Raw genomic sequence first — 26,751 nt, forward strand, 5'->3', positions numbered from 1 at the left:
GCACACACACACACACAGCTACACACACACAAATGATGAAGTTTATACAGTTAAATAAAGCAAATATCCCAGACCTTAATAAATATACAATGCGAAAAACAGCCCCCCCCCCCCCCTCTCTCTCTCTCTCTCTCTCTGTCTTGCTCGATTGGGCTTCCACATGTATAACTGTTGCTTTTCATATTTTGAGATGCAAAAGTGAATAACAAAACAGCCCCAGAGTTTTATTGTTGAGCATCGGCGGCTCATGAGAGCGCTATCTGACTATTTTACTTTGTTGTGTTATAAATAATTTTTAGGGTTTACCATTCTTTCTGGTCTCCACTCTAAAAATCCCTTTCACTTGTTTAGACTTCAGGGTTTATTTTGGATCGTGGATCAGCTGGCTGGTTCCCATGTTATCAGACACGAACACACGAACTCGAGACAAAAGACTGAAACAGATAACAGATGTCACGGTAAAAGAGCACGCACGCACGCACGCACGCACGCGCGTGCGCGCACACACACACACACTCACTCACACTACACACACACACACACACACACACACACACACACACACACACACACACAGACACTGCACTCTGCCGGAATACAAATGTCAAATTGGCAATACAGAAGTGAACGGACGCAAGTCATGCCGGCTTCTTTCGCTGCGTTCAAGTTCTTCGTGTGTCATACCCTGGTGCTGTCTTGTACGGTTGCCGGTTTTACCCATAACACCGCTCACCATGACGTACACACGCGAACTGATGACGTGTCTCCTTTGGAAGCCATCGTAATGAAACAAGGGCAATTAATCGCACAGATGCAAGCCAGAATAGACGCATTGGAAGCCAAACAAGGTATGGAAAAATCTAAACTAAACTGGATCGAAGAAATGCCTGATTTTGAGGAGCAGGTCAAAGACACAATCCTTCCCGTGAAAACAGCTCTGCTCATGCACGATCTCAGATCTGGCCGAGCTGCTACATGGGATACCCTCTGCTTGGTCACATTCCAAAAATCAACATCCTGACAGCTGCCTGTGCACAGTGAGATTTTTTTGCTTGAATCAATTCCCCATAAAGTCACTAGGACTGCTTTCTTTCTTTCTTTCTTTCTTTATTTGGTGTTTAACGTCGTTTTCAACCACGAAGGGTTATATCGCGACGTGGAAAGGGGGGAGAGGGGATAGAGCCACTTGTCAATTGTTTCTTGTTCACAAAAGCACGAATAAAAAATTTGCTCCAGGGGCTTGCAACGTAGTACAATATATTACCTTACTGGGAGAATGCAAGTTTCCAGTACAAAGGACTTAACATTTCTTACATACTGCTTGACTAAAATCTTTACAAAAATTGACTATATTCTATACAAGAAACACTTAAGGGTAAAAGGAGAAACAGAATCCGTTAGTCGCCTCTTACGACATGCTGGGGAGCATCGGGTAAATTCTTCCCCCTAACCCGCGGGGGGACACTAGGACTGCACTAGTGTCCGTTTAGAAATGAATTCATGAGAAAAAAAATCCTCACTCTGCACTGTGTTTACGACCCGGCTGTTGATTTTCGGTTTTGATCGCATTTTTTAACCAAATTGATTGAAATATTGGTCAAACATTCTTTGACTCTATCCTGACTATCGGATTGCATTTCACCCTGGAAGCTTAAACATTTTAGGTAATTAGTTTGCTCATTAAAATTGGGTTTACAATATCATTTTTGTTAACAAATGATTGCGTTGTGTTCTTTACCATCTCCTGAATCCCAAAATATATACATGGAGTGTGTTTGGAATGAAAACAAGCTTAAAAATCAAGAAAATGCGTTGTCTGCAAAAGGGGTTCATTCGGCTTGTGTTACCGACACCATGTGTTAGTAGGGTTTTCTCGGCCAAGGTTTTTTTGCCAACCTACTATATTGGTGAAGAAAATGAAGTGCGTTCAGGTCCATTCTGTGAATACGACAGATTGACTAACAAATTGTTTAATTATTTTTCCTTTACGCAAGTTTCCTGCAGCCATCCCGTCATTACTTCTGGACTTCTTCTTACATTTAGTCAAGTTTTGACTAAATGTTTTAACATAGAGGGGGAATCGAGACGAGGGTCGTGGTGTATGTGTGTGTGTGTGTGTCTGTCTGTGCGTGTGTGTGTGTAGAGCGATTCAGACCAAACTACTGGACCGATCTTTATGAAATTTGACATGAGAGTTCCTGGGAATGATATCCCCAGACGTTTTTTTCATTTTTTCGATAAATACTTTTGATGACGTCATATCCGGCTTTTTGTAAACGTTGAGGCGGAACTGTCACACCCTCATTTTTCAATCAAATTGATTGCAATTTTTGTAAAGCAATCTTCGACGAAGGCCGGACTTCGGTATTGCATTTCAGCTTGGTGGCTTAAAAATTAATTAATGACTTTGGTCATTAAAAATCTGAAAATTGTAATAATTTTTTTTTATATAAAACGATCCAAATTTACATTCATCTTATTCTAAATCATTTCCTGATTCCAAAAACATATAAATATGTTATATTTGGATTAAAAACAAGCTCTGAAAATTAAAAATATAAAAATTATGATCAAAACTAAATTTCCGAAATCGATTTAAAAACAATTTCATCTTATTCCTTGTCGGTTCCTGATTCCAAAAACATATAGATATGATATGTTTGGATTAAAAACACGCTCAGAAAGTTAAAACGAAGAGAGGTACAGAAAAGCGTGCTATGCAGCACAGCGAAACCACTACCGCGCTGAACAGGCTCGTCAGTTTCACTCCGTTTTGCACAAGCGGCGGACTACGGTCATTGTGAAAAAATGCAGTGCGTTCAGTTTCATTCTGTGAGTTCCACAGCTTGACTAAATGTAGTAATTTCGCCTTACGCGACTTGTTTTCTTTTATGTTTCCTTTAATTTTCCACAACTGTCCTCATCATCATCATCTTTCTCTTCCTGTCAGTGAACGATGAGCGACTTGTAGCCTTCATGGTCAGTGTTCCACAAACCCAAGTCCTGAGCAACGAACAGCGTGTCCACTTCGGAACACCGGAGCTGAATGCTGGCGGGGGATTTCACACTTCCACCAATTCCTTTGTGGCTCCTGTGTCTGGGCTCTATGTCTTCTTTCTCAAGGTAACACCAGCTTTATATAGATGAACAAATATACATGCCGTGTTAATATTTTGCATTTCCGTGTACACCATCGTGTGTTCCGGGCCATTATAGATTTGGCCTGGCTTTCACATTTGAGAAGAATAATATTTCTACCTTGACAAAATCAACAGCCGAGCTGCTACATGGGATACCCTCTGCTTGGTCACATTCCAAAAATCAACATCCTGACAGCTGCCTGTGCACAGTGAGATTTTTTTGCTTGAATCAATTCCCCATAAAGTCACTAGGACTGCTTTCTTTCTTTCTTTCTTTCTTTATTTGGTGTTTAACGTCGTTTTCAACCACGAAGGGTTATATCGCGACGGGGAAAGGGGGGAGAGGGGATAGAGCCACTTGTCAATTGTTTCTTGTTCACAAAAGCACTAATCAAAAATTTGCTCCAGGGGCTTGCAACGTAGTACAATAATATTACCTTACTGGGAGAATGCAAATTTCCAGTACAAAGGATTTAACATTTCTTACATACTGCTTGACTAAAATCTTTACAAAAATTGACTATATTCTATACAAGAAACACTTAACAAGGGTAAAAGGAGAAACAGAATCCGTTAGTCGCCTCTTACGACATGCTGGGGAGCATCGGGTAAATTCTTCCCCCTAACCCGCGGGGGGGAATTGCAAACATGTTTCACGAAATCGCAGTACATGTTTACACCGTCATGCTACACGTCACACGACATTCGCGCCATGCAAATAGCTGCGATATCTCTATTTACAAAATGCAAGAAAAATGACAAGAACAGTAATTGAATCTCTCCAAAGCTCTGTGCAGTTGAAAACAGACATCTAAGAAATAGTTATACATGTATTCACTTCTGAACAATGGGCTCATAGAGATATAAATCATGCTGCTTCAAGAATAACATAACATGAATTCATATCAATGCTTTTCCTTTTTTTTCTCGATTGGCGCAGTAGCCTAGTGGTTAGGACATCAGACACGAAGTCTCGAGGTCGAGAGTTCAATTCTTCGCCGGCGCGTTTATTTGTTCCCCTTGATCTCTCTTGAAGATAATATATGATCAGTCTTGAGAGAGCAAACCGGATGTTATCCCTGCAAAATTCAAGCGTTGACTGAAGCTCCCAAGGTCATACACGCCGTATAGGTGGGGTTTCGGGTAGCGTTTTCTGTACAGAATTCTGTACATGATTTTCTCCCTATTTTTCAACCTCGTAGCCCCGGAAAGTCATAAATAGACCACAGCTTTAAAGGGTATTCACCCTTTTTCACAACCCAGAGTTATTTCCGAACATCGTCTATGGACTTTGCCTGGCACTGTGACACAAGCTCCTACGGCTTATTAACTCAGCTGTTCTTTTCTGGCAGGTGATGGGACAAGCAGGCGGAGATGACGCCCACTATATGAAGTTCACCTTAAAGAAAGACAACGCGGTCATTGCAGAGACGGAAACGAACGACGACGACAACCAAGACAGATCGTCGGTGCAAGTCGTCGTCGACCTGAAGCAAGGGCAGTCGGTGTGGGTGGAAAAATCCGGAGGTTCCGGCACAACTATCTCAGGGGGTGGAATTCTGTCCACACTGGGTGGATTTCTTCTTCGCGCTGGTGACACATTTTGATGTCGTGTACATGTACATCTATTTTAAAGCTCAGATAGCATGACTTCTGGCCGTGGGTTTAATTTTTATTGGTTCTTAGTTTTTTTGTTTTGTCACGTTTTTGTTTTTACACCTTTTTATGTACATCGTAGTATTGACAGAACATATGGCTTCTGTAGGCTAAAAAGGAACATTTCTTACCATATTATTACACATTTTATAAATCACCATACTATCGCCTGGGCTTGCTTGTGCTAAAGCGCATAGAAGCCTCACTGAAAATTGGCATATAAATAAAAAAAATCAACAGCCTGGCAGTATTCCGTGCAGAGTACAGTCAGTGTTCATGCCTGATTAATGTTGTGTAACCCTATCTCCCTCTCACGGAAATGACGCAGTGTGTGTGTGTGTGTGTGTGTGTGTTCCCTTGTTTTGTAGCCGGCAAGTCTTTGGCAACATCATATTCTCCCATCTTGTAGTATCCATCAGATACCCCGCGGCCCGTTGACCATCGTACATGTTCTGATGTTCCCCCGTCATTTCAATTGATTCTGTTTAGCTGACAGAGCTAGAGGCGAGATGAGAAGTATAATTATGCCAGAAAACTACTGAAAATGTACACTGGCAACCGGCCGTGGAATGGGGTCACTAACTTCGTAGCGGCGGCCTGCAGCGAGTGGCGTGCATGGTGCCAGCAACCGGGTTTCTCCGCGAGAACGGCGCTTTGGGGCTCTAGGCCTATGCTAATGCTAAGTCTATCTCTGTGGTTACAACAGACAGGTACACGGTACAATGATAAAGAGCAAAAAAAAATCCGTCGGGAAACCTCGTTGACTGAACAGGGCCTTACCTTCTCAGAGGGGCCACTACGAGAGAGTAGTCTCTCTTGTAATAATCGACCTAAATTAATTAAAGATAGCATATACAGAAAACAACTTTTCCAGGGGAATAAAATCTGAGAGAAGTAATGAGTTTTACTGTAAACACAGTTGCAAGACTAACTTGGGAGGAAGCGTTTAGTGCAGTCAGTACTTCATATGAAGGAACTCGTAGCCAGTACCGCTGAATGTTTTGATGTGATATTGAAAAAGAAGTCCACCGGCTGGTTATCTGAATGGAGAGATGAAGACCGAGTCCAAACTAAGGACTCCAGATTGAATCTGTGATGCGCGCGCCCTGGAATCTAGGTAGAGCGCACTAGTAAAACAAACACACCACAAAACAAGTCGCGTGAAGCGATTTAAAAGCATGTAGTCAAATGAATCAGTCGGTATCTACAAACTAAAAGATCATTTAAAAGCATGTAGTCAAATGAATCAGTCGGTATCTACAAACTAAAAGATCAACACCAAAAAACAGTCATGGCCGCCAAGACAACATATAGATACTCTCGGCTATCCATACGCAAAGTCCGAGACGGGTCACGCTCGTCTCCGCTTAGCATGCGACCGTCGTGTTACTGACTGAAGCTATTTTCTTTCATTCTGAGCACATTTTTAGAGTAAACATATTTCTTTCTTTATTTGGTGTTTAACGTCGTTTTCAACCGTTCAAGGTTATATCGCGACGGGGAAAGGGGGAGATGGGATAGAGCCACTTGTTAATTGTTTCTTGTTCACTAAAGCACTAATCAAAAAATTGCTCCAGGGGCTTGCAACGTAGTACAATATATGACCTTACTGGGAGAATGCAAGTTTCCAGTACAAAGGACTTACCATTTCTTACATACTGCTTGACTAAAATCTTTACAAACATTGACTATAATTATTCTATACAAGAAACACTTAACAAGGGTAAAAGGAGAAACAGAATCCATTAGTCGCGTCTTACGGCATGCTGGGGAGCATCGGGTAAATTCTTCCCCCAAAGGCCTAACCCGCGGGGGGTAGAGTAAACATGACATAACTATATAGTTTTTGAATTCAGCATAAGATGAATAAAAGGCAATCATTTTTTTAATCTGCTTCTAAAAATTCGATTTTAATGACAACTTTAATGAGCAAACTTATTAACTAAATTTTAAGCTGAAATGCAATCCCAGAGTCCGGACTACGTCGAAGATTGTCTGACCAAAATTTCAATTTATTTGGTTAAAAAAATTGAGTCCTTGACAGTGCCGCCTCAACTTAAAGGCACAGTAAGCCTCCCGTAAACCATCACAGAGCTCCCCGAGCGTCTAAATACAGTACAAGCATACTTCCATTTGAACACTCACCGAACGGGAACATCCTGGCTGCTTTCTGTCGAGCGTGAGACATTTTCAAAGAATTTATTTTCGTAGACTTGTTCCGTTAACAACAACGGCGCCTCGTTTTTGCGCTAGACCTAACTTTTAAAATCTAAATAATAAATTGACAGCTTGTTACACAAACATTCTTTAATCATAAAAGAATTCGTTTTTCATCAAGACAAGATCAGAACAATTCGAAGTTGTGAAAGTTTAAAAAAAGAAAAGCCCGGAAGCAGGGTCACGCAAGGGTCGTAGCAGACGACGGCCGGTTTATCAGTGCAAATCGCCGTTCCTCTCAACAGTCAAAAGCCATCGCTAGAGTTCTTGTGAACCACATCCGTTGTTTCGTGCATAAAAAAAACCGTGCTATTGTAGATAAGCTCACGTCGAGTCGCATTCAAATGACTAACTATGACGACTGCATTGTGAAAAGGGAAAACTGGATCACACGGGTTCACGATGGCTCAGGGGTAAGATAAACCACGCAAAAATAAATTCTTTGAAAATTGTTCGCTCTTTACGGAGGGCACCTAGGATGTTCTCAATTGGTGAGTGTTTAAATGAAATGGTGTTTGTACTGTGTGTAAAAGCCTGACCGTATCTGTGATGGTTTACGGGAGGCTTACTCTGCCTTTAAACAAAAAAAGGCGGATATGACATCATCAAAGGCATCTATTCAAAAAATGAAGAAATTATGTGGGGAACTTTCATGTGAAGTTTTATGAAGATCGGTCCAGCAGTTTTCTCAGAATCGCTTTACACACACACACACACACTTGACTAAATGTAAAAAGGACGTAAAGTTATGTCAAAACATTTACTGATTAATGTCACATAGTGTTTAGACATGGATTTAATGTCACCCAAACCATCAGCAGCGATATATAATATAGCCTTTGTATTTCCTTCCTGAAACGCATTTACTGTAGTGGAACATTAAACTATAAAATAAAATAAATAAAATGTCTTAGAAACAAGTTTTCAAAAATGATGGGACAGTGCATTCTGTCATGCTCAAGCAAACGCTGAAGAAGACTAGGGTCTGGAGTCTCAGTAAAAGCGAGAACATTGTCATGTGTGCAAATTCATTTACAGTAAGTACTCCCCTTTTATTTTTAAGATCACACACAAAAATCTAAGAATAATCAGCTCTTAAAAGGTTGGGAATTAAGTTGACAGAAATAATGAACAGAAAATCTGTGAAAGCAAGCTCTGGGAACAAAAGGAATGTAGGTGCTTCAAATTTATATGCGACAACTGACATCATTGTCATATGCCATAAAAGTGAGAGTTATCCCGAACCAAATCTAATGACACCTGAGAGAATAACAAGCACCAAAATAAATAAGTGACTTTTATCCTTCATATTCATTTATGCCAATCTCTTTGTTTCTTAGATCTTTCTTTCTTTATTTGGTGTTTAACGTCGTTTTCAACCATTCAAGGTTATATCGCGACGGGGAGATGGGATAGGGGAAAGGGGGGAGATGGGATAGAGCCACTTGTTAATTGTTTCTTGTTCACAAAAGCACTAATCAAAAAATTGCTCCAGGGGCTTGCAACGTAGTACAATGTATATGACCTTACTGGGAGAATGCAAGTTTCCAGTACAAAGGACTTAACATTTCTTACATACTGCTTGACTAAAATCTTTACAAACATTGACTATATTCTATACAAGAAACACTTAACAAGGGTAAAAGGAGAAACAGAATCCCTTAGTCGCCTCTTACGACATGCTGGGTTTGTTTGTTTGTTTATTTGTTGCTTAACGTCCAGCCGACTACGCAGAGCCATATCAGGACGAGGAAGGGGGGGATGAAGGGGGCCACTTGTCAAGCGATTCCTGTTTACAAATGCACTAACCCATTACTTGTGTCCCAGCAGGCTTTAGTAAAACTAAATTAATACCTACTGGAAGATTACCAGTTTCCAGTATGTTAAAATAGGCTTAACCTATCTACTGCTGGACTTACATCAGAACACTAACAGATTAAACTATACATGAATCGCGAGACAAGCGGCAAGAGAAGAGATTTTTGGAAAAAATACAGGTGAATGAGCAAGAAGGCAGAAAAAAGAAAAGAATTCATGAAGAAAAAGAGAGCATGACAGGAAAGACAAACCAAAAATCTACCTAACAGCAAACTAGAAAGCTCCTGCGGTTCCAAAAACAGGAGGGGCCTTTAATTTCATAACCGCAGTGCCCCACTGCGGGACGACATGCTGGGTAGCATCGGGTAAATTCTTTCTCGTCCCAACCAATATGGGACTCCCCCTAACCCGCGGGGGGGTGTTTCTTAGATCTAAAAAATAGCGCTCTGGTTCATTTGATAACAATTCTACAAAAGCAAGTCTTGAAAGTGAAAGAGGGAAACTATTAAAACAGATGTCTTCATGGGGGGTTCCACTGTTAAAAAAATGCTTGCACAGTAGACTTGTAGAGAAAAGAAGCAAGCCATGAGATTTTCAACAAAATATCTCATGTGCAGTCAGCTTTCATTATATCCTGAAATGACTTCATAAACATCAGTACATATTTGTTTGTTTGTTTGTTTGCTTAACGCCCAGCCGACCACGAAGGGCCATATCAGAGCGGTGCTGCTTTGACATATAACGTGCGCCACACACAGGACAGAAGTCGCAGCACAGGCTTCATGTCTCACCCTGGCAGTCACATTATTCTGACACCGGACCAACCAGTCCTAGCACTAACCCCATAATGCCAGACGCCAGGCGGAGCAGCCACTAGATTGCCAATTTTAAAGTCTTAGGTATGACCCGGCCGGGGTTCGAACCCACGACCTCCCGATCACGGGGTGGACGCCTTTACCACTAGGCCAACCGTGCCGGTTTATCAGTACATATGATATATCATGGTGTATGTACTTCTGCAAAAACAACAACAAAACTGCTTGTTCAAAACAAACTTGCTACTGTGAACGGCTCAGATCATGGGTTGGTTGGTTGGTTTTTGGGGTTTAATGTCTCTTCAGCAGATGGTAGCTGCTATTCGAGACCGATGCAGTTATTTTCTTTTCTCAGATCATGGGTAATATTAACACCTTCACATTTAAATGCTTATTTTATAGCCATCCATTGAATTGAGAAGAAAACAAAGCATACTAAACTGCTAAGCAAGAAACAAACAAAAAGGAAATAAACGGAACCAACAGCATCGTTTTGTATGTGTGGGTAGTAAATACGTTTAATTCACAAAATACGGCGGAAAATGGCGACCAATTTGTTGCACAGCGGCAGGTCACCTTTTTAAACCAAGGCCAGTACTTTCATACATGACAAAGGAAAGCAAATGAGGCCTGAATGAAAAAGTTATAGTGTTCCTTTGTGTGTCTGAGTGATACACTGTTTCAACCAACTATCTTCTAAAACGTAATTGCACTCAACAGATTTTTCTTCCGCTCATAACTTTCGTGTCACACGGTCTTTGCGACAAAGAGATAGATGGCATTCTCGCAAAACATCATTGACAACTCAGACCCGTCATTTTTAGCCTTGACATTGGGAAGAGCAACTATTATAGTGTGTTTTAAGAAAGAAAAACATTGTAGTATCGGCAAAACACGACCAAATGAGTTTCGTGTCACAGCGTTATGGGCGTGAGATTTGTTAGACTTTTTGTTCTCACACTGTAGCAAAATCATTATTAACACAGACCAGTCATTTTTAGCATAGACATTGAGAAGGGCTACTATTATGATGTGTTTTAAAAAATAAAAACATTATAGTATCGGCAGAACACGTCCAAATGAGTTTCCTTTCACAGTGTTATGGGCGTGAGATTGTTTAGACTGACACTGCAGATCATATCTCAAAAACTACTGAGTGGATCTTCATGAAATTTGATATGGATATTTTTGAAGGGATTTTCTCATGGAGGGTTTCTCCGTTTATTGATAGGACAGTTTGATGACGTCATATTTTCCCGTTTGCCAAAAAGTTGAGGCAGAACTTTTACAGTTACAGTTTTTCATCAATTTGATCGAAATTCTTATCACACAATTTTAGATCTAGGCCGGATTATGGGATTGCATTTCAGCTTGGTACCTTAAATTTTTGTTATTAAAATGTTTGTTCAAAATATGCCATATTTTTAATTTTGTAAAAACTTATATTTTAAACAGAAAAGTCATATTGGTGTATTCCCTATAGCGTCCTTTATCTAAAACTATATAGTTTTATTGTATTGTATTGAAAATTATGCTTACAAATTAAAAAAAAACGATAAATAACCACTATCTTTATTTATGGAAAATGCACTTAAAATTAACTTCAGTCTATTCCTTATCATTTTCTGATTCCAAAAATATTTAGTTTCATGGTGTTTGACGTTGACAATATCCTCAAACTTAAACAAATTCGGATCGTTGAATAGAAATTATACTTCCAAGCTCCGTGCAGCTGACAACATGATAAAAGCACGTCATTTCAAGTGTGGAACACGCTCATGACGTCATACTGAAAGGTGATCAATTTTGGCTTCACCTTGAGATGTTTTATTTCAAACATGGTAACATTTTTGAAGGGGTTTCTTTCTCAGATTTTTGTTTGCCCTCTGTCTGTCTCTCTATGTCTCCGTCTGTCTGACTGATTTAATCAAATGTGTAATTACTTAGTTTTGCAAAAGTCAAACTAAGTATAATTTACCTAATTGATACAGGTCTCTGAATTCTTATTCAAAACAAATTTAATTGGTGTTTTAAACACAATCATGGGGCATACTGTGTTGAGTAGAAGAATGTGTGTTTACGAGCAGAAAAAGCCCATCAAAGTCAAGAATCGTGTTTTTCTTTCTCTATTTTCACCGTGTATCTTCCTACAGACACTAAGCAACAGTGTGGTACCACTTACAGTGCAATATATTGTACTTTATTTTTGACGTCTGTGCAACACTTCATTGACCCATGATCTGAGCTGTTCACTACTACATACATGTAGTTTTACTTTTAAAGCACAAACTGTAGGTATTTGCCATCACATTAAATCTCATCCAACCACAAATTCTATCCAAATAGAAATAAAAACAATCAACTTTACTTTTCCAAGTAAATATAGGAAAAATTACTTACATTGAAAAAGAAGAACAGATTATTTGATGAACGAAAAAAAACATTTTCCAGGGCCTCACATCCACGTCGGACATCGGACATATGAGGATATGTTTTTCAAATGTCCTATACATTTTTCATGCAGGAGGACAAATGTCCTATTGTTTTTGTCACAAAGTGGTCAATGTCCGATTATTCTATCATTTGATCCGGACATCGTCAGTACTTCTCAATTTACAGTAGTTTGAATGCTATTTTATCGATGTATTGCGAAACGATGTGTAGCAGACGAAATTAGACACTTTGTGCCTCTAGTACCAAAGAGTTTCCAAGGCTCGCAACTCGGAATGCTCGAAGCCAGTTGAGAGTTGCCTCCCTTCGCGCTTTCCCCGAAAATAACAAACATGCCGCCTAAACGAAATCTGATCCCAGAAAAGGGACAGAAGAAATTACACTTCAAGTCCATTCCCTCATCATCTGTCAGTAGCACGGAAACTGAGCTTCCTCCAGCCCCAGAGCAGTTAGAGCCCGATCGCCCAGGTGAGGATGTCGATCGCGATAGTCAAACATCGGAGCCGAAGAAAAACACTACCCCCTCCCTCACCCCCACGCGTAACTTCGTCTCAAGCTGGGCGACATCATTCCCGTGGGTGTCGCATGACCCAGAGAGGAAACTTATGTTTTGCACCTCATGTCAGCACACAGGGAAGTCCAACACTTTTACCGTTGGCTGTTCGAACTTTCGCAAATCGGCCCTTACAGATCATCAAGAAACCAAAGACCATGCTGTTAGTGTGCAAGTGCCATCTCTCCAGAGAGACAAGGAGATAGTTGAAACCCGACAGCTGACAAAACAAGAAAAGGGGGCAGCTGTGGCAGTCAAAGCTGCTCACTTTTTGCCCAAAAAAGTATTTTTGTTTTTCTACCCTCGTGCCAAGAAACTAGTCAAGTGTAATTATATTTACGTTTTGTTACAGGGAAAAAAATGTCCTATTGATTTGTTTTTGTTCAGGACAAATGTCCTATCACTTTTACATTGGCCAGGACATTTGTCCTATGCTACCTCTCATGGATGTGAGGCCCTGATTTTCTGACATGTATATGAACACAATCATTACACAAACAGTGTGAAAACTATAACAATGCATTGAACTGAAAATAAATACAGTGCGGGTAATCTTTCTTTATTTGGTGTTTAATGTCGTTTTCAACCATTCAAGGTTATATCGCGACGGGGAAAGGGGGGAGATGGGATAGGGGAAAGGGGGGAGATGGGATAGAGCCACTTGTTATTTGTTTCTTGTTCACAAAAGCACTAATCAAAAAATTGCTCCAGGGGCTTGCAACGTAGTACAATATATGACCTTACTGGGAGAATGCAAGTTTCCAGTACAAAGGACTTAACATTTCTTACATACTGCTTGACTAAAATCTTTACAAACATTGACTATATTCTATACAAGAAACACTTAACAAGGGTAAAAAGAGAAACAGAACCGTTAGTCGCCTCTTACGACATGCTGGGTAGCATCGGGTAAATTCTTTCTCGTCCCAACCAATATGGGACTCCCCCTAACCCGCGGGGGGTAGTGCGGGTAGTATGTAGAGGTTACATGCCGAGTCTCAGTGATTATTAAAAATAATGGTCGAAGTTAGCGGATCATGAAAAATGCGAGCTTCAGCGAGCTTTTTCATGACCGCGAACTGAGACCATTATTTTTAATAATCACTGAGACGAGGTGTGTAACCTCTTTATTCCTCCTTTCTTCAGTTATTCCAAAAAACCAGGAGTTTTTGTGCGAAAGTTTGATCGAATCCGAATCACTCAACCAGTCAACCTGCGCAGGCGATCGATTAATGCGCGGTTGTATAGTTCCGTGCAAATCATTCCATTCTGTTAACACTTCTTTTCAGTTTCCCTGTTTTGGACTAAAATCAAGTACACAGATATGCTGTTATTCTGCTGTGGCGGTAAAGGCAGATATTGTGTGTTCTGTTTATGTTTTAGTATCGCTTAGTAAATGTTCTTTCGTCAAATGGGACTAGCAGACGAACTTTTGCACCCGTGTTCCAACGTTAATTACTGTATGAAGTTCAGTTTTCTGGGGAAAATAGTGTATGAAACCGCTTTATGTTGTTTAAATTGATGAGATGTGTGCATTTGGTTGCGTGTGATCTGTTTATAAAATGAAATATTGTTGAAAACTGACCGTCGGATTGCAGTCAGTGTTGTCGAAAAAACTGCGTTAAAAGAAGGGGAACTACTCTTGTCGCCAGAGTATGAGTTACTTGCCTTGGGAATTTGCTTGTGATGAACGGTTTGTGCACGGCAGATCTAGATTCAGAAAACAACCGAACTCATGGATTTTATATGGAGATTCATGTGTTCAGGCCTGTAGTTGTTAATTTAAATGCGGTATGTTTGTATTGTTTGCTCCAGAGATGTATACTTCGTACGTATAGAGCGTTCGGAACTTTTCAGTCGCAAAAGTAGTACCGAAACAGAACAGCTTCTCAACCCATTGCACTATCGAGGATTCAGGCTGTTGCTGGCTCGTTATTTGTTTGGTTGCTGGGTCATTATCGAAAAATAACTAGCTCTACAAGTTTACAGAGGTAAAGAAGCAGAGGGGGGAATAAATATATATATCAAATTTTCAGACTGATAAAGTACTGAACACACCACACCAAACACTGACATTCGGGATGAATTCAAATTCTTCCTAGGTATTAACATTCACAGTATACAGAAATACACACATTCAAACATGGTGTCCTCTTGCACATAATGCAATATTATTGGTATTAATAAAAAAAAACATTAAAAAAACATTAGCAATTACAAAATGAAAAAGAGAAACCAAAGAGAAAAAAAAACTGAGTAAGGAGACAGCACAGTTGTAATATGTGACTGTAAACTTATTCAAAAAGGTGCCAGTTTCAAAGCTTATTCCTCAATTAGGATGTATACAAAAAACGAGTTCCTGGAATCTTTCACAGTATATGATTCAGCAAACTCATGCATAAAGGAGCCATGAAACTCGTTATCGGGTAACTGCAGAAATCATCGACCAAGGTTGTGTAACAAGCAGGGCTTTTCTGCAGTCCTTTGAGCAAACATGTTGATGCATTCCGACAAATTGTGGAAGTCGGCGTAACAGAGCGGAAAGACTACATGGAGCTTTACTACATGTCGTTTTAAAGGAAAACTAAGTTTCTTTGATGATATTTCATCACTATGAGACATGTTCAGGGTGCTAAAACTCTCCTTCAACCTTGATGGACTGTGGAGCAGGCGAGTCTTTAGTGATTCAGGCACATCCTGGAAGTCGGCAGCACAGAGTGGAAAGACCCCAAAGCTAATCCGAATCTAAGGACAAATAAACGCGAGAACTTTCCTGTAATGTTTCAAAGTAATCAGGCACACTTTGGGTGGTAAACTCGGCCTCAGGAAACCGCAGAAAAAGCTTGGACTGTGGAACGGGCAGGGCCTGGATTCTCTCTTGGCGTCCCGGACGACAACCTACACTGTGAGACACGGACTGCCGACACAGGTCCTGCAAGCTGAGAGGTGTGCAGGCAGCGTGCTTCATGTACTCTCTAATCTCAGATCTGCCTGCTAGTATTTCCGGGCGTACACCTTCATCGACCACAGCATCCCAATTGATGGCAAACAGCCTGCGGTTTGAGCACAGGCCAGAGCGATGAAAAAGTTTCACGGATTGCACTTTTCCTCGTCTGTATGCTTGCACTAGAGGACAGTTGGATGCCTCGCCATCAGGCTTCTCTCTGCACCTTTGAGTTGTGGATAACCCAGCATTAACCAAACACTGTGCCACCATGTCAGAACTGGCTTCAGTTGAGAGAGAACTGGTGCTGTTGAAGAGTGCATTTGCCATGTCTGGGGAGGACAGATCCACAAGGTTGGTCACAGATCTCACTATGCTAACAATACCGAATGTAACAGCAGACTTCAGGAACTTGTACAACACTGCAGGATTGCAACATTTGGGGAGGAACTTTTCAACCATGTGCCATCGCCAGATGTCTGCAGCTCTTTCAATAACATAGTCCACAATGGCCTCATCCTTGCACTTGCTCATCATCTTGTGAAGGTCACTCCAATGACCATTGTTCATGCTGAAAACCACAACCCATCCATATTCTTTTGCTTCTTTCAACGCAGACATTAGCTGTTGAAAGTTTGCTTCGGGACTGACAGAAAACTCTTCAGAACGGAGCGTTTCTCTGTCAATAGGCACGTGTCTGAGGAAGGTGATGGCCAGGGAACCCACAGTATTGAGGCCATAGTGGTCGAAAAGAGACCTGAACAAGCCAAGCAGTAGCAGTGGAGTAAAGGAGCCATGATGCTGTGAGACAACACTCTCCAAGAGATTCCAGTTCTCCTGCCCCAAAGCCAGTGCCAGGGCCAGATAGGGGCAGGCGTTGTCGTGACACCAAGCAGGCAGACTCTCATCTTGATTCAAACGAAGGCTACCCAAGAAATTCACCCAGGAAATCCTCACGAATGCACTAAGAGCTCCTCCAGACTCTTCATCTTCAGCGTGCATGGTCTTCAGCCAGGCCTCCAGGGCAGCGGCACCATCACCTTTCATGACCTCCGCCTGTCCGAGGCTCTTCTTTGCACAAGCCAGAAACAGTTCGTACTCATCCAGTCTGCATGCCATATTCCCGCTGTTCCTGGGCGTGGCTTCTTGGACGAGTCTGTGCAGCAGTGTCCATGCTTTCTGCTCAAAAGCTGCTTGGATGGAGATGGTCAGAATCTTCAAACGCCACAGAATCTTGTACTTGCTGCCCACTTGTTTTGCTGCGCAGAATGCCATGTCGTATTGCTTGTTTTTGATGATTATCTCAAATGCACGCTGGATAATCATAACACACTCATCCAATTTTCCGCAATCACACTTCAAGAAACCGTCACAAGTGGTTACAAACAATATCAAGCTGTTTGTTTTTGCCGCGGCCTTGACTGCCTTTCTCAACATACTCACCAGAAATGCATGGGATGTGTTTCGTCTCCGACAGTATGCCTTGTACACATATAAAAATCTCTTCAACTTGACTTTTGATGAACAGTCCTGCATGAGCTCTTCTAGTGCATTTCTCACTGTGAAACTGAACAGCATGTCTGAATGCTGACGGCCTGCCAGTTCACACAAACTCCTGAGATGGGGATTCTTTCCTGAAGCAAGTGCCAGCCTGATGGCAAACTTGAGATCACTCACTTTCAAAAGTTCCACGTTTCTCCTGTACACTTCTGTAGATGCATGAAACAGGCCATACCTTACAACCATCAGAAACAGAGTACGACGTTTGCAAGCCGACTGGATGATCAGCTCTTCTGCAGTGTAAACAATCATATCTTCCACAGAAGCAGCCATCTTTCTTCGACTTGCTATGAAACAGAGTTTATGTAGGCGTGCGAGACGCTCTTTTTTGCCGATTGTACTGTCCGCAACACAAGCTGTGATAAACATCTCCTGATTGCAGGAGATAGCTACCTGAAGAGCCATGGAAACATCTCCCTTCTCTTTGAAAGTCTCACATATCCACTCAATATCCTCTGTAGAATACCCAACGCCTCCCCAGTTCTGCCTGGCGCAAAACTCTTTGAAGAGGGCAACAGATCTCTTGCTGCGTTTGACTATGCGATAAAGAACATCTCTGTTCTTGCATCGCATAGCGTCAGTGAAGTCTCTCTCAATGTCAGAGTCATCGGCCCGGGTAAAAAACGCAGACTCATCCATCATGACAAGATGTCAAATTCTTGTCTTATCTGCTTGGCTCTCCATCATCCTTCTGTCAAGTGTGCCTGAAACAAGAGTGAGACCAACATTTCTTGAAAGAGAATAAAAAGTACATGTAGTTTCTTCATTTTCAGACGGGCGCTGTGGCATAGTGGTAAGTTCGAATCCCGGCCGCGGCCGCCTGTTGGGTTAAGGGTGGAGATTTTTCCGATCTACCAGGTCAACTTATGTACAGACCTGCTAGTGCCTTATCCCCCTTCGTGTGTACACGCAAGCACAAGACCAAGTGTGCACGGAAAAGATCCTGTAACCCATGTCAGAGTTCGGTGGGTTATAGAAACACGAAAATACCCAGCATGCTTCCCCCAAAATCGGTGTATGCTGCCTGAATGGCGGAGTAAAAACGGTCATACACGTAAAAACCCACATGTTTTTGCATGAGTGGGTTTTTACGTGTATGAACGTGGGAGTTTCAGCCCATGAACGAAGAAGAAGAAACTGGGAAAAAACTATGTCAACGTAAATGATGGGGTGGGTTGGGACCGCACCTCAACATGATTTAAAATTGGTACTGAAGAGCACAAGGCCCAAAAAAATTTAAAAAAAGACTATATGTTATTTTATTTATAAAAATTACAAAAACAAAAAAAAATTTGGGGGGGGGGGGGGGGGGGCTTGGTAGTGTGCACATTTTACACATGCATGTACGTAGTCTGCATGTATAACAGCAGTGATATAAAGACATTCTTACATACAAAATATATCGGGCATGTAGCTAGGAATTAATTTCTCTAGCAAATTTGCTTAACTCTTACCAGTTCACGGTATTTCATGCTGAAAACAATGAAATAGGGGTATGGCCAAAAAATCTTTGAAGTTTTATGCTCATTTCTTCAGGTAATTATCACATGTTTTATATCAAATTCGAAGCTCTTAGAATTTTCTTGCTAACAGTAATATGGATTTAAAAGAAAAATCAGACTGGAAAGAAATCTTGGTGGATGAAAGCTAACCGTTTTGCTTAATCTCATGCAAAACCTAGCACACACATGACAATTGTCATGAATAACTTTTATTCCAGTTTCATTTTTTTAATAATCTGTTGATAATATATTGATAATTATTTAATTTTTCCCATAAAATCCAAATTTCATTTAGTTTCCTGATAAAAATTATTTGTCCAGCTGATATTGAATAAACATACCAACACATCAAAAATCTCAGGTCAAAATGTAACAGTTTGGTTTGAAAATCTATAAGTACACCTAATGACAAACAAAAAAATAACTACCGTGATAGAACATGCACTGTAAGTAAAAAAGGGAGTCAGGTTTGCCAATTCCATTTTTTGGGTGCATTTTGATAACTGAAACTCGCCTCGTGTATGATTAGCTGATTGCTAAAGACTCCAAGGCCTGAACGAAGCTCAGTCGGTAGCACACTGTTTTTTAAAGACTTTGTCGACGTTTCCGGTTAGCTGACTGACCCTATTTGTTCCACCCAACCTTAATGCTTAAAAGATTTTCTCGATCCTTAACAATAAAAACGAAAACAAACCTTGACTTCCAGACAACAGAAGGGAAACTTCTTTTCACCGACATCTAGGGGACACAACCTGCAGTTCAGGTAAAATTTAAAACGACGTGAACCTGGGTACCGACTTCAGTACTAAAATAAAATATGCCTACCTAATTACCCTTATTTTGTTGGCTTTGAAAAAATAGTGTTCTTAGTCTAAATAAATATGCAATAGTACATATTTATCCACGATCGTCACCAAACAGAAACTGAGATGGAGACGAACAAATATTTTACAATAAACTCACCATAGAAGATGCCTTTTTGTCATCAAAGTGGTCACATAATGTCAGCTCTGTCTCTCTTTCCAAGCTGCCTGGGTCAAAACACTGAAGAAACCATAAGAAATAAAATTCAAAACAATAGGCAATGTATGAAATGCAGCTGGCAAGGTATGCTGGTAGTGGTACAGTGGAAGTCTTAAGACGTTCCAAAAATTTAAGAAAATCAGATCTTAAAAAAATGGGAAGCATTACATGGAGGTTACTTAATGTAGAGAACAGAAAATCTGAAAAAGGAAGGGACGTTTATACAACAGGGGTTTTATTGTATTTGTCATTCTTTACTTCAAACGTCAGTCAGTGCACAAGTGGAGGTATCGTTCACTGCACTGGTCAACACTATCAGTACTATAAGTATAATAAAACTACTTAAAATATGATAGTGTTGACCAGTGCAGTGAACGATACCTCCGCTTGTGCATGGTCAGTGCTTATTGCAAAGCTCTTTGGCTCAGGGTTTAGCTTACACACTTGTCACTGAATCATTACAATTGAAATTGAAAAAGTCAATCTACCTGGCAGTTGGTCAAGTGAATCATTGAATTAATGGAACATTCGAGAACTAATGAGTCCATTGATTTTACACAGCACAGTTCAAATGATTTATTGTGTTAATTCTGGCCACATGCAGTTATCGGGAGGATGTCAGCCAGGTGTCTGCCAAAATTAACTTCAGACTGAATTTTCTCCGCCAATTTCAAGCGGTACAATTCAAATTTTGAGATTCGGCCATCCCTGATATACCGATGTTTGATTAATCCAAAACCATTTTTCTTTAAGGTTACACAGGCAGAGTATAATTCAAAACAATGAATACATTATGTGCATTGTATAAATTGATAAAACATTGTTCTATACAAAAACTATTACAGAGAGGGAGAAAATGTGTAACACTAACATATATATACAGTGGTACTCCCCATGTAAGACCTCCCAAAATCTGACAAATTTAGGTCTTAAAAGGGGGGGGGGGGGGGGGGGGTCTTACATGGGGGGTGAGGTCAGGTCAGAAAAAGACAAAACCAACTCCAAACGCGTTCGTTGAGGTCACCATAAATACATTTCCTTGCCATGGAGTATTTGCGGTCACAATTTTCGCCGGTCTCCCATCGATTGACCACGTTTTCTTGGTAGCTGACGATCGATTGAATCTGAGTTTTTCCTACCTCAAACGACCGCGCGATCGAAATTGCCGTTTCGCCCTTACGGCTCCGTTTCACCACTTCCATCCTCTGTTCCAGAGTCAAAATTTTCCTCTTCTTTCCGCGCGATTGAGCGTTTGAAGTTGAAGGAGAGTTCGAAGCCATGGTCGAAGAAGAAGATTGTTGATGCTCGCGCGTGTGTTTGTTGATTTTTCGAAAGGAAGTGGACAAAGAAAAGGGCATGTTGGGATCGTAAAATTTTGAACGCTGGACATGCGCAATCGAGACCTAAACGCGTCGTCTGTTATATTTCCGGCCGAGTGATTTTTGCGATCTTTTTTCAGAGATTCAAGCAAAACGTTACGATTTTTTGTTAGGTTTTGATTTGAAAATGTCGTTACAAGGTCGCAAATTGCAACAACTAGTCGGTCGCAAATCGGGTTCTGGGGGGAGTCGGCCATGGGGGTGATTTATATAGTAAAACTAATCCGTCAGCAAGAATGAGGTCTGAGAAGGGAGAGGGTCTCTGATGGGGGGGTCGTTCGTCGGGAGTACCACTGTATATGTGTACCAGGCTGTGTACCTACTTGAAGTTGAACTCTCAGAAGCCATAACTTTTCTCCCCAGAAAGAAAGAATTCCAATTCCAGGACTCCATCAATTGGTCAAAGCTGGTTCTTCTTGGAAAATCTGCAAATGGAATGAGAGTCAGTCATGTACAGACACTTTTAGTTTAGTTTTGGTGATGTTTAAAGGCACAGTGCAGCTCACAGCCTTCGTTTTGCATTTTTGTTGCAGCTGAGTGCATTTACAGTTCAAAAATCCTCCTATGGTAGTAAAACAAACCCAAAACTACCCAACGACGACATCTGTGAAGCTCGACAGTTTCATGTTCACGCGAGTGCATCAATTAACCTAGTTATTACGTGGTGTTTGGTCGGAGTTCGATTCAACTGAGTGATTCCGGCCTCCATTTTGTTTTACACAAACTCATGATGACGTCTGACATAGTTTGCTAGTGACTGTCTTTTTGTGCATGATGTGGTGATCTACCTGATCTAAATTTAGATCCAAAAATAGGTCAAGACCAGCCGGGTCCGAGTACGAAATTAATTCGTAAAACAATTGCAGTTGACTCTTTGGGTGCAAGTCAATGAAACTTGGTAGTTTAACGGATTATAGCTGCCTGAGGTATGACTAAAAGCCCCAAGGGCTCCGTGCACCTGGATTTGACAAGTTCAGTACCTTTAACAGACTTTACACAGGGCTCTCCAAACTGTCTGTCCCTGCATGCTATAACTAGAAGTAACTGGAGGGGGTCTTGCAATGCATTAAACCTGAAAAAAGCTGGTACCAGGGCACACTAAATATTTGCATTATCAAGCCAGCTACCATTGGTACTGAGTTTCAGTCAGCTAGTTTCCAAACAGATTGGCTAAGCTAAAATTCAAAACAAGGCAATTTTCTGCCAGATCTGTACTGTATACGCTAATTTCCTGAGCAAATCCATATAAATATATATTCTATGACATATAACCTGTTTGTTAAGGTCTAACAGAACGTCTAAAAGTCTTCCTGGTTTTGTGACCCTCAAAAGTTTTGCTGATGAAAATTAAAATATCTTTCAACAGAAGGCCTACCTGTGCAAGTTAAACCATGGCTAGACCCTCAGGCTCAAGAACCAGCACACCCGACTAGTTATTATGGTATCAAAATAATAATAATAATGATAATGAGAGCTTATATAGCGCGAACCACAGTAAACTGTGCTCTCCGCGCTTTACATATATATATATATATTAAAATAAAGTTGTTATTTCAAATTTCGGGACCGATTTTGTTAACTGCTTAGAAGTAGAACTGTGGTCTTTCATTTGTTAGAAAAAGATTTATGGAGATCAGTTTTAGTCTCAGAAAGACTTGCATCTCACTCTCAGCAACAGCATTATCGATCAGGTGTCAGCACTGTCGAAATATGTCTACATTGATGCGAAGCACATACATGTTTTGTCATTACTGAAAAAGTGCGTATCAGTTTTTACTATCACTATTATGTTGCTTGTACCAAGGTTAATGTCTCCTGAGTTGTGTTTTGCCTTTCTTTGATCTTTCGTTAACCACTCAACGCTTTGGAATAAAGAAACATAAACAAAATAAAAGAAAGGAGGGTTTAATGATTACTTGGCATTTGAGTGTGATACCTATGGAATTCAAATATATGAATTGAGAACAGTCTCGTTGCGCAGGCAACCCCACCCCTCCTTTTTTGCATAAAAAAAAGCCAAGCTACTGCTAATACCAGAGACATACATTGAAGAGATGCGAAGCGAGGCCGCTCGCGTGAACTCTTGGGGTACTGCGCTCGGTCAGCGTGACCCCGCGTGATTGTCAGCCATCATCCCGTACTACGTTGTTGTTCGCTTGCTCTCTGACACCGATTTGAAGTGCTTTTCTGTCATATTTCTTTGGATATATCCAGCTTCAGACGAGAGATATCATGCAGTGGTAAGTAAACTTGATTCATATTCTGTAGCTTCAATAGTGTGCACACGAACGCATTTGAGAGGATTGGGTTCCCGAAGTGAGTGTGAGTCAAAAACACGGTTCCCTCGGTTCTTGCGGCCATTGTTACATTGTGCGTGGAGGCAATGTTTGGGAGCTAATATTTTCTTTTGTGCGCAACGTTACTTTCCCTTAACTGGCAAATGCATTACTGGTGTATACATTATTCTGTTTGAAAACTTTTTGACGCGCTGTAATTAAATTTGATGCTTTTAAGTCTCACTCAAGTGGTTCTCGCACATACACTGGCGTGTGGATAAAAAGTTTTTAAGGAGAAATGAGCGAAATTGCTTACTTTAGGATTCATCTTCTAATCACCAAATGATGCAATAATCTTCTTCTTGTGATTTTCTGTTTCTCTTGAGTGCAAATAATTAACAGTTTGCATGTTTTATTATCTATGATTTTCTATGAAAACACAACAATTGCCAGCTTGGCGCCAGTGGGAGGATTACTTGCTCCTGCCGTAGGCGAAGATAACGCGAGCGGGAAGAGAGCGCTTCGCATGTCTTCTATCTATGTCTCTGCTAATACTAATAGTGTAAATCTGTTCATTTGCACAAGACATTAAAGAGCAGCTGTTGGGTTGTGGCTCTCAAAATCCGTTCAGCAGATTGAGTTCTCATGTAACTGAAACTACACTTAAAATTAAGCTCCTTGGTGATTTGGAAAGATTGATAACACAAGTCCCAAGATTTTAGGGGGTTAGTTTAATTACATTTACAGAGGTTTATGAACACTCTGAAGAAGTAGGGTCGGGTCACTTTGTGCCCCGGACTACAAGAAATATTTGGACAACAAAGACAGATCTATTGATCTGTGTTTATTTACAAAACCCTTTGTGCCCCAGACTACCCCGGACTACAAGAAATGTTTGGACAACAAAGACAGACAACAAACAGTCTACTCTCACAGACTCAGACTACATCAACATAGGGGTCCTACCTCTAAAGTCAAGAATGAATTATAACAAAGGAATAATGATGCATAAAATTATGACAGAAAATGCACCCGAAACCATTTGTTCAAAGTTCTCTTTGAAGAATTCGCACCATTTTAGTAAATCTCAATCGTTACTTGGCCATGTCTATTACTTTGATTACGGCTCTTCTGTGAGTAAATCTCTCACACACACACACACACACAGAGGGGTAGTCCGGGGTAGTCCAGGCCGGTAGTCCGGGGTAGTCCGGGGCACAAAGACCCGACCGTACATGTAAAACCTGTCTTAAAACAGGGAAAGTCTTAAATTAGGGGTCCTAAAAGGTGGGTTCAACTGCACACTTCTTCCTCGCAGACATAATGTTCTCTCTCTGAAACAAAAAGTGAGTGGCTTGTCAGCAAGCTTTATGCCATTCCAGCCTCAGTTTCAGTTTCAGTGTCAGCTGCTCGGTATACGCACGTAACATGGCGAATGCCTACCTGAGTAATGTACCTCGCCTTTCCAAACAAAGTCTTGCAACTCTCTCACTCTGGTTAGTCTGTGTACTTGTTGATAATCGCTGCATCTAGGGTGAAGCCTCTCCGTCTCCAATTCTGTTTTATATATACGCAACTTGATAGAAAAGCTAGCATTTTGTCGGAGCTTCTCTCCCTCGTACTGCACTGCGAATGTTCCGCGTTGAAAATTACAAAGAACGATCACTCTAACAAACGGACTGGAAAGCATCTTTTTAGACAAACTTAGACCAGAGACATAGTCTCTAGAATTGACAAAGCATGGGCTTCTCCCCCAAAACTCTACTTCGGTACAGTAAGTATTAAAAGGCGCAGTGAAACTCTACTTCAGTACAGTATAGAAACTCCACTATACTATGTTTGCCTAATCCGAGACTGAGACCGTATCAGTAGTACACACTCGATCTGTGTTCTCTACGGTCTCCGTCTGTTAAATTAAATAGTGTACTCAGGGACCTATATTTAGATATATAGGTCAATGGTGCACTGAAGTAGAGTTTTGGGGAAAGATACTGAAATTTTGGTTCATATTTTTGATGGCGAAGTCCATTCTGATCAGTCATCGCTCAACGGGCTGTCGCCACCGACTTATCTCTCTGACCCGGGCGGACGCTACAGGTCAGGCTACGTGAATCTATCAAAATAAGAATACAGAGTTATCTCCCATATGTTTTTCGCGAGCACTGATCTAAATTTGAGATCAGTGCACAGGCGGAAGGTATCGTCCACTGGACTACTACTATCACAGAAAGACTACAAGGTACGTCACTCACCTTCGAGTCTTCTGTGTTCTTGGAGTCGCTTCCTGGGGAAAAATATTGTTCAAGACGGTTTGCCTCTTCCTACACTGAGTCTGTGTAAGAACGGTCAAATAAATACAGTTGAATGATTGTTTGAACTGTATGTACCTTTAATTTTCAGCTTCCGTCCGCTGCAGGTTGTTATTAACCATCATTTGGACGAATCTTCGTTTGCGAGCCGCTAACTTCCACCGCGTCAAATCGTCATGCATCCGCACCGAATATGCGGCATACCAGCACTCATTGGCGGTCTAAAACATTACCCAATATTGACGGACTGTGTGATGATATCTTCTGCTATGGTCTGTTGAGACAGTGATATCAAAATCGAGACCGGAGGTCGAGATTTTGATATCACTGTCGAAACAGACCAATGGCAGAAGATATCATCACACAGTCAGTCAATGTTAGATATATAGTGCTAATTCTCTGGACATTTTGTATTTTCTGTAAAGAAATTACAAAAGTATTTGTCTCAGTTTTGGCTGTTCCATATTCCTCCCTCTGATTATTATTTCTTTTTGTTCACTCTTTTCTTGTACTTTTCAGTATTTTAAAATGTCTTTCAGTCCTTTCAAAAAGTCTTTAGTCACTTGCTCAACTAAATTCTGGGATAATTACATTTTCATATATATTTGTTTGTTTTTAAATTTAGGTGTTTTTGTTTTTGAAGTGGGGAAGCAATAAAGGAGGGCCCCAAAGGGTTTAAAATCGTGATCGTGATTGGCGCCGGATTTTTGACCTTTCTGTGACCGTGATTGCCGAAATTTCCATTTCTGTGATCGTGATGGGACTTTGCCTGTGATCCGTGATGACAAAAAAATCAAGTATCGTGATCGTGATCGTCATTTGTTTTCGTGATCGTGATGGGCATTATTGCAAAGCATTTTATTTTCAACGTACATTTTTCACCGCTGTATCACTCTATGATCCTCTATTCGTCAAGGTGTTCGTGATCGTGAAAACAAAAATCAAGGTAACTGTGATCGTGAAAGATAAAATTTCCCTTCCCGTGATCGTGATGATACCCCCCCTTTGGGGCCCTCATAAAGAGGTCGTCGATATCAAAACTGATATCGACGGAAATGTCGTCGATATCACTTTTGCACTGAGCTCAGTTTTGCCCAATTGACCAATG

General features: G+C 40.9%; 1 protein-coding gene and 1 long non-coding RNA gene across 2 annotated transcripts; one reads left to right on the forward strand and one right to left on the reverse strand.

The window, feature by feature from the left end:
• Positions 1-602: 602 nt before the first annotated feature.
• Positions 603-5,420, forward strand: LOC138958690 (complement C1q tumor necrosis factor-related protein 3-like). The gene is made up of 3 exons (XM_070329914.1): positions 603-848; positions 2,951-3,123; positions 4,493-5,420. Exons 1-3 carry the CDS (start codon positions 641-643, stop codon positions 4,745-4,747), a joined length of 636 nt encoding a protein of 211 aa, XP_070186015.1. The 5' UTR covers positions 603-640; the 3' UTR covers positions 4,748-5,420.
• Positions 5,421-17,443: 12,023 nt separating this feature from the next.
• LOC138958692 (uncharacterized) lies at positions 17,444-25,120 on the reverse strand. Its single transcript, XR_011453474.1, has 4 exons — positions 24,778-25,120; positions 21,382-21,483; positions 19,620-19,700; positions 17,444-17,858 (listed from the first exon to the last, which is right to left on the reverse strand). It is a non-coding gene; the product is annotated as an uncharacterized lncRNA (long non-coding RNA).
• Positions 25,121-26,751: the final 1,631 nt, after the last annotated feature.

The sequence above is a fragment of the Littorina saxatilis genome, linkage group LG2 (assembly GCF_037325665.1).
Source record: "Littorina saxatilis isolate snail1 linkage group LG2, US_GU_Lsax_2.0, whole genome shotgun sequence".
Classification (NCBI taxonomy): Eukaryota; Metazoa; Mollusca; class Gastropoda; order Littorinimorpha; family Littorinidae; genus Littorina; species Littorina saxatilis.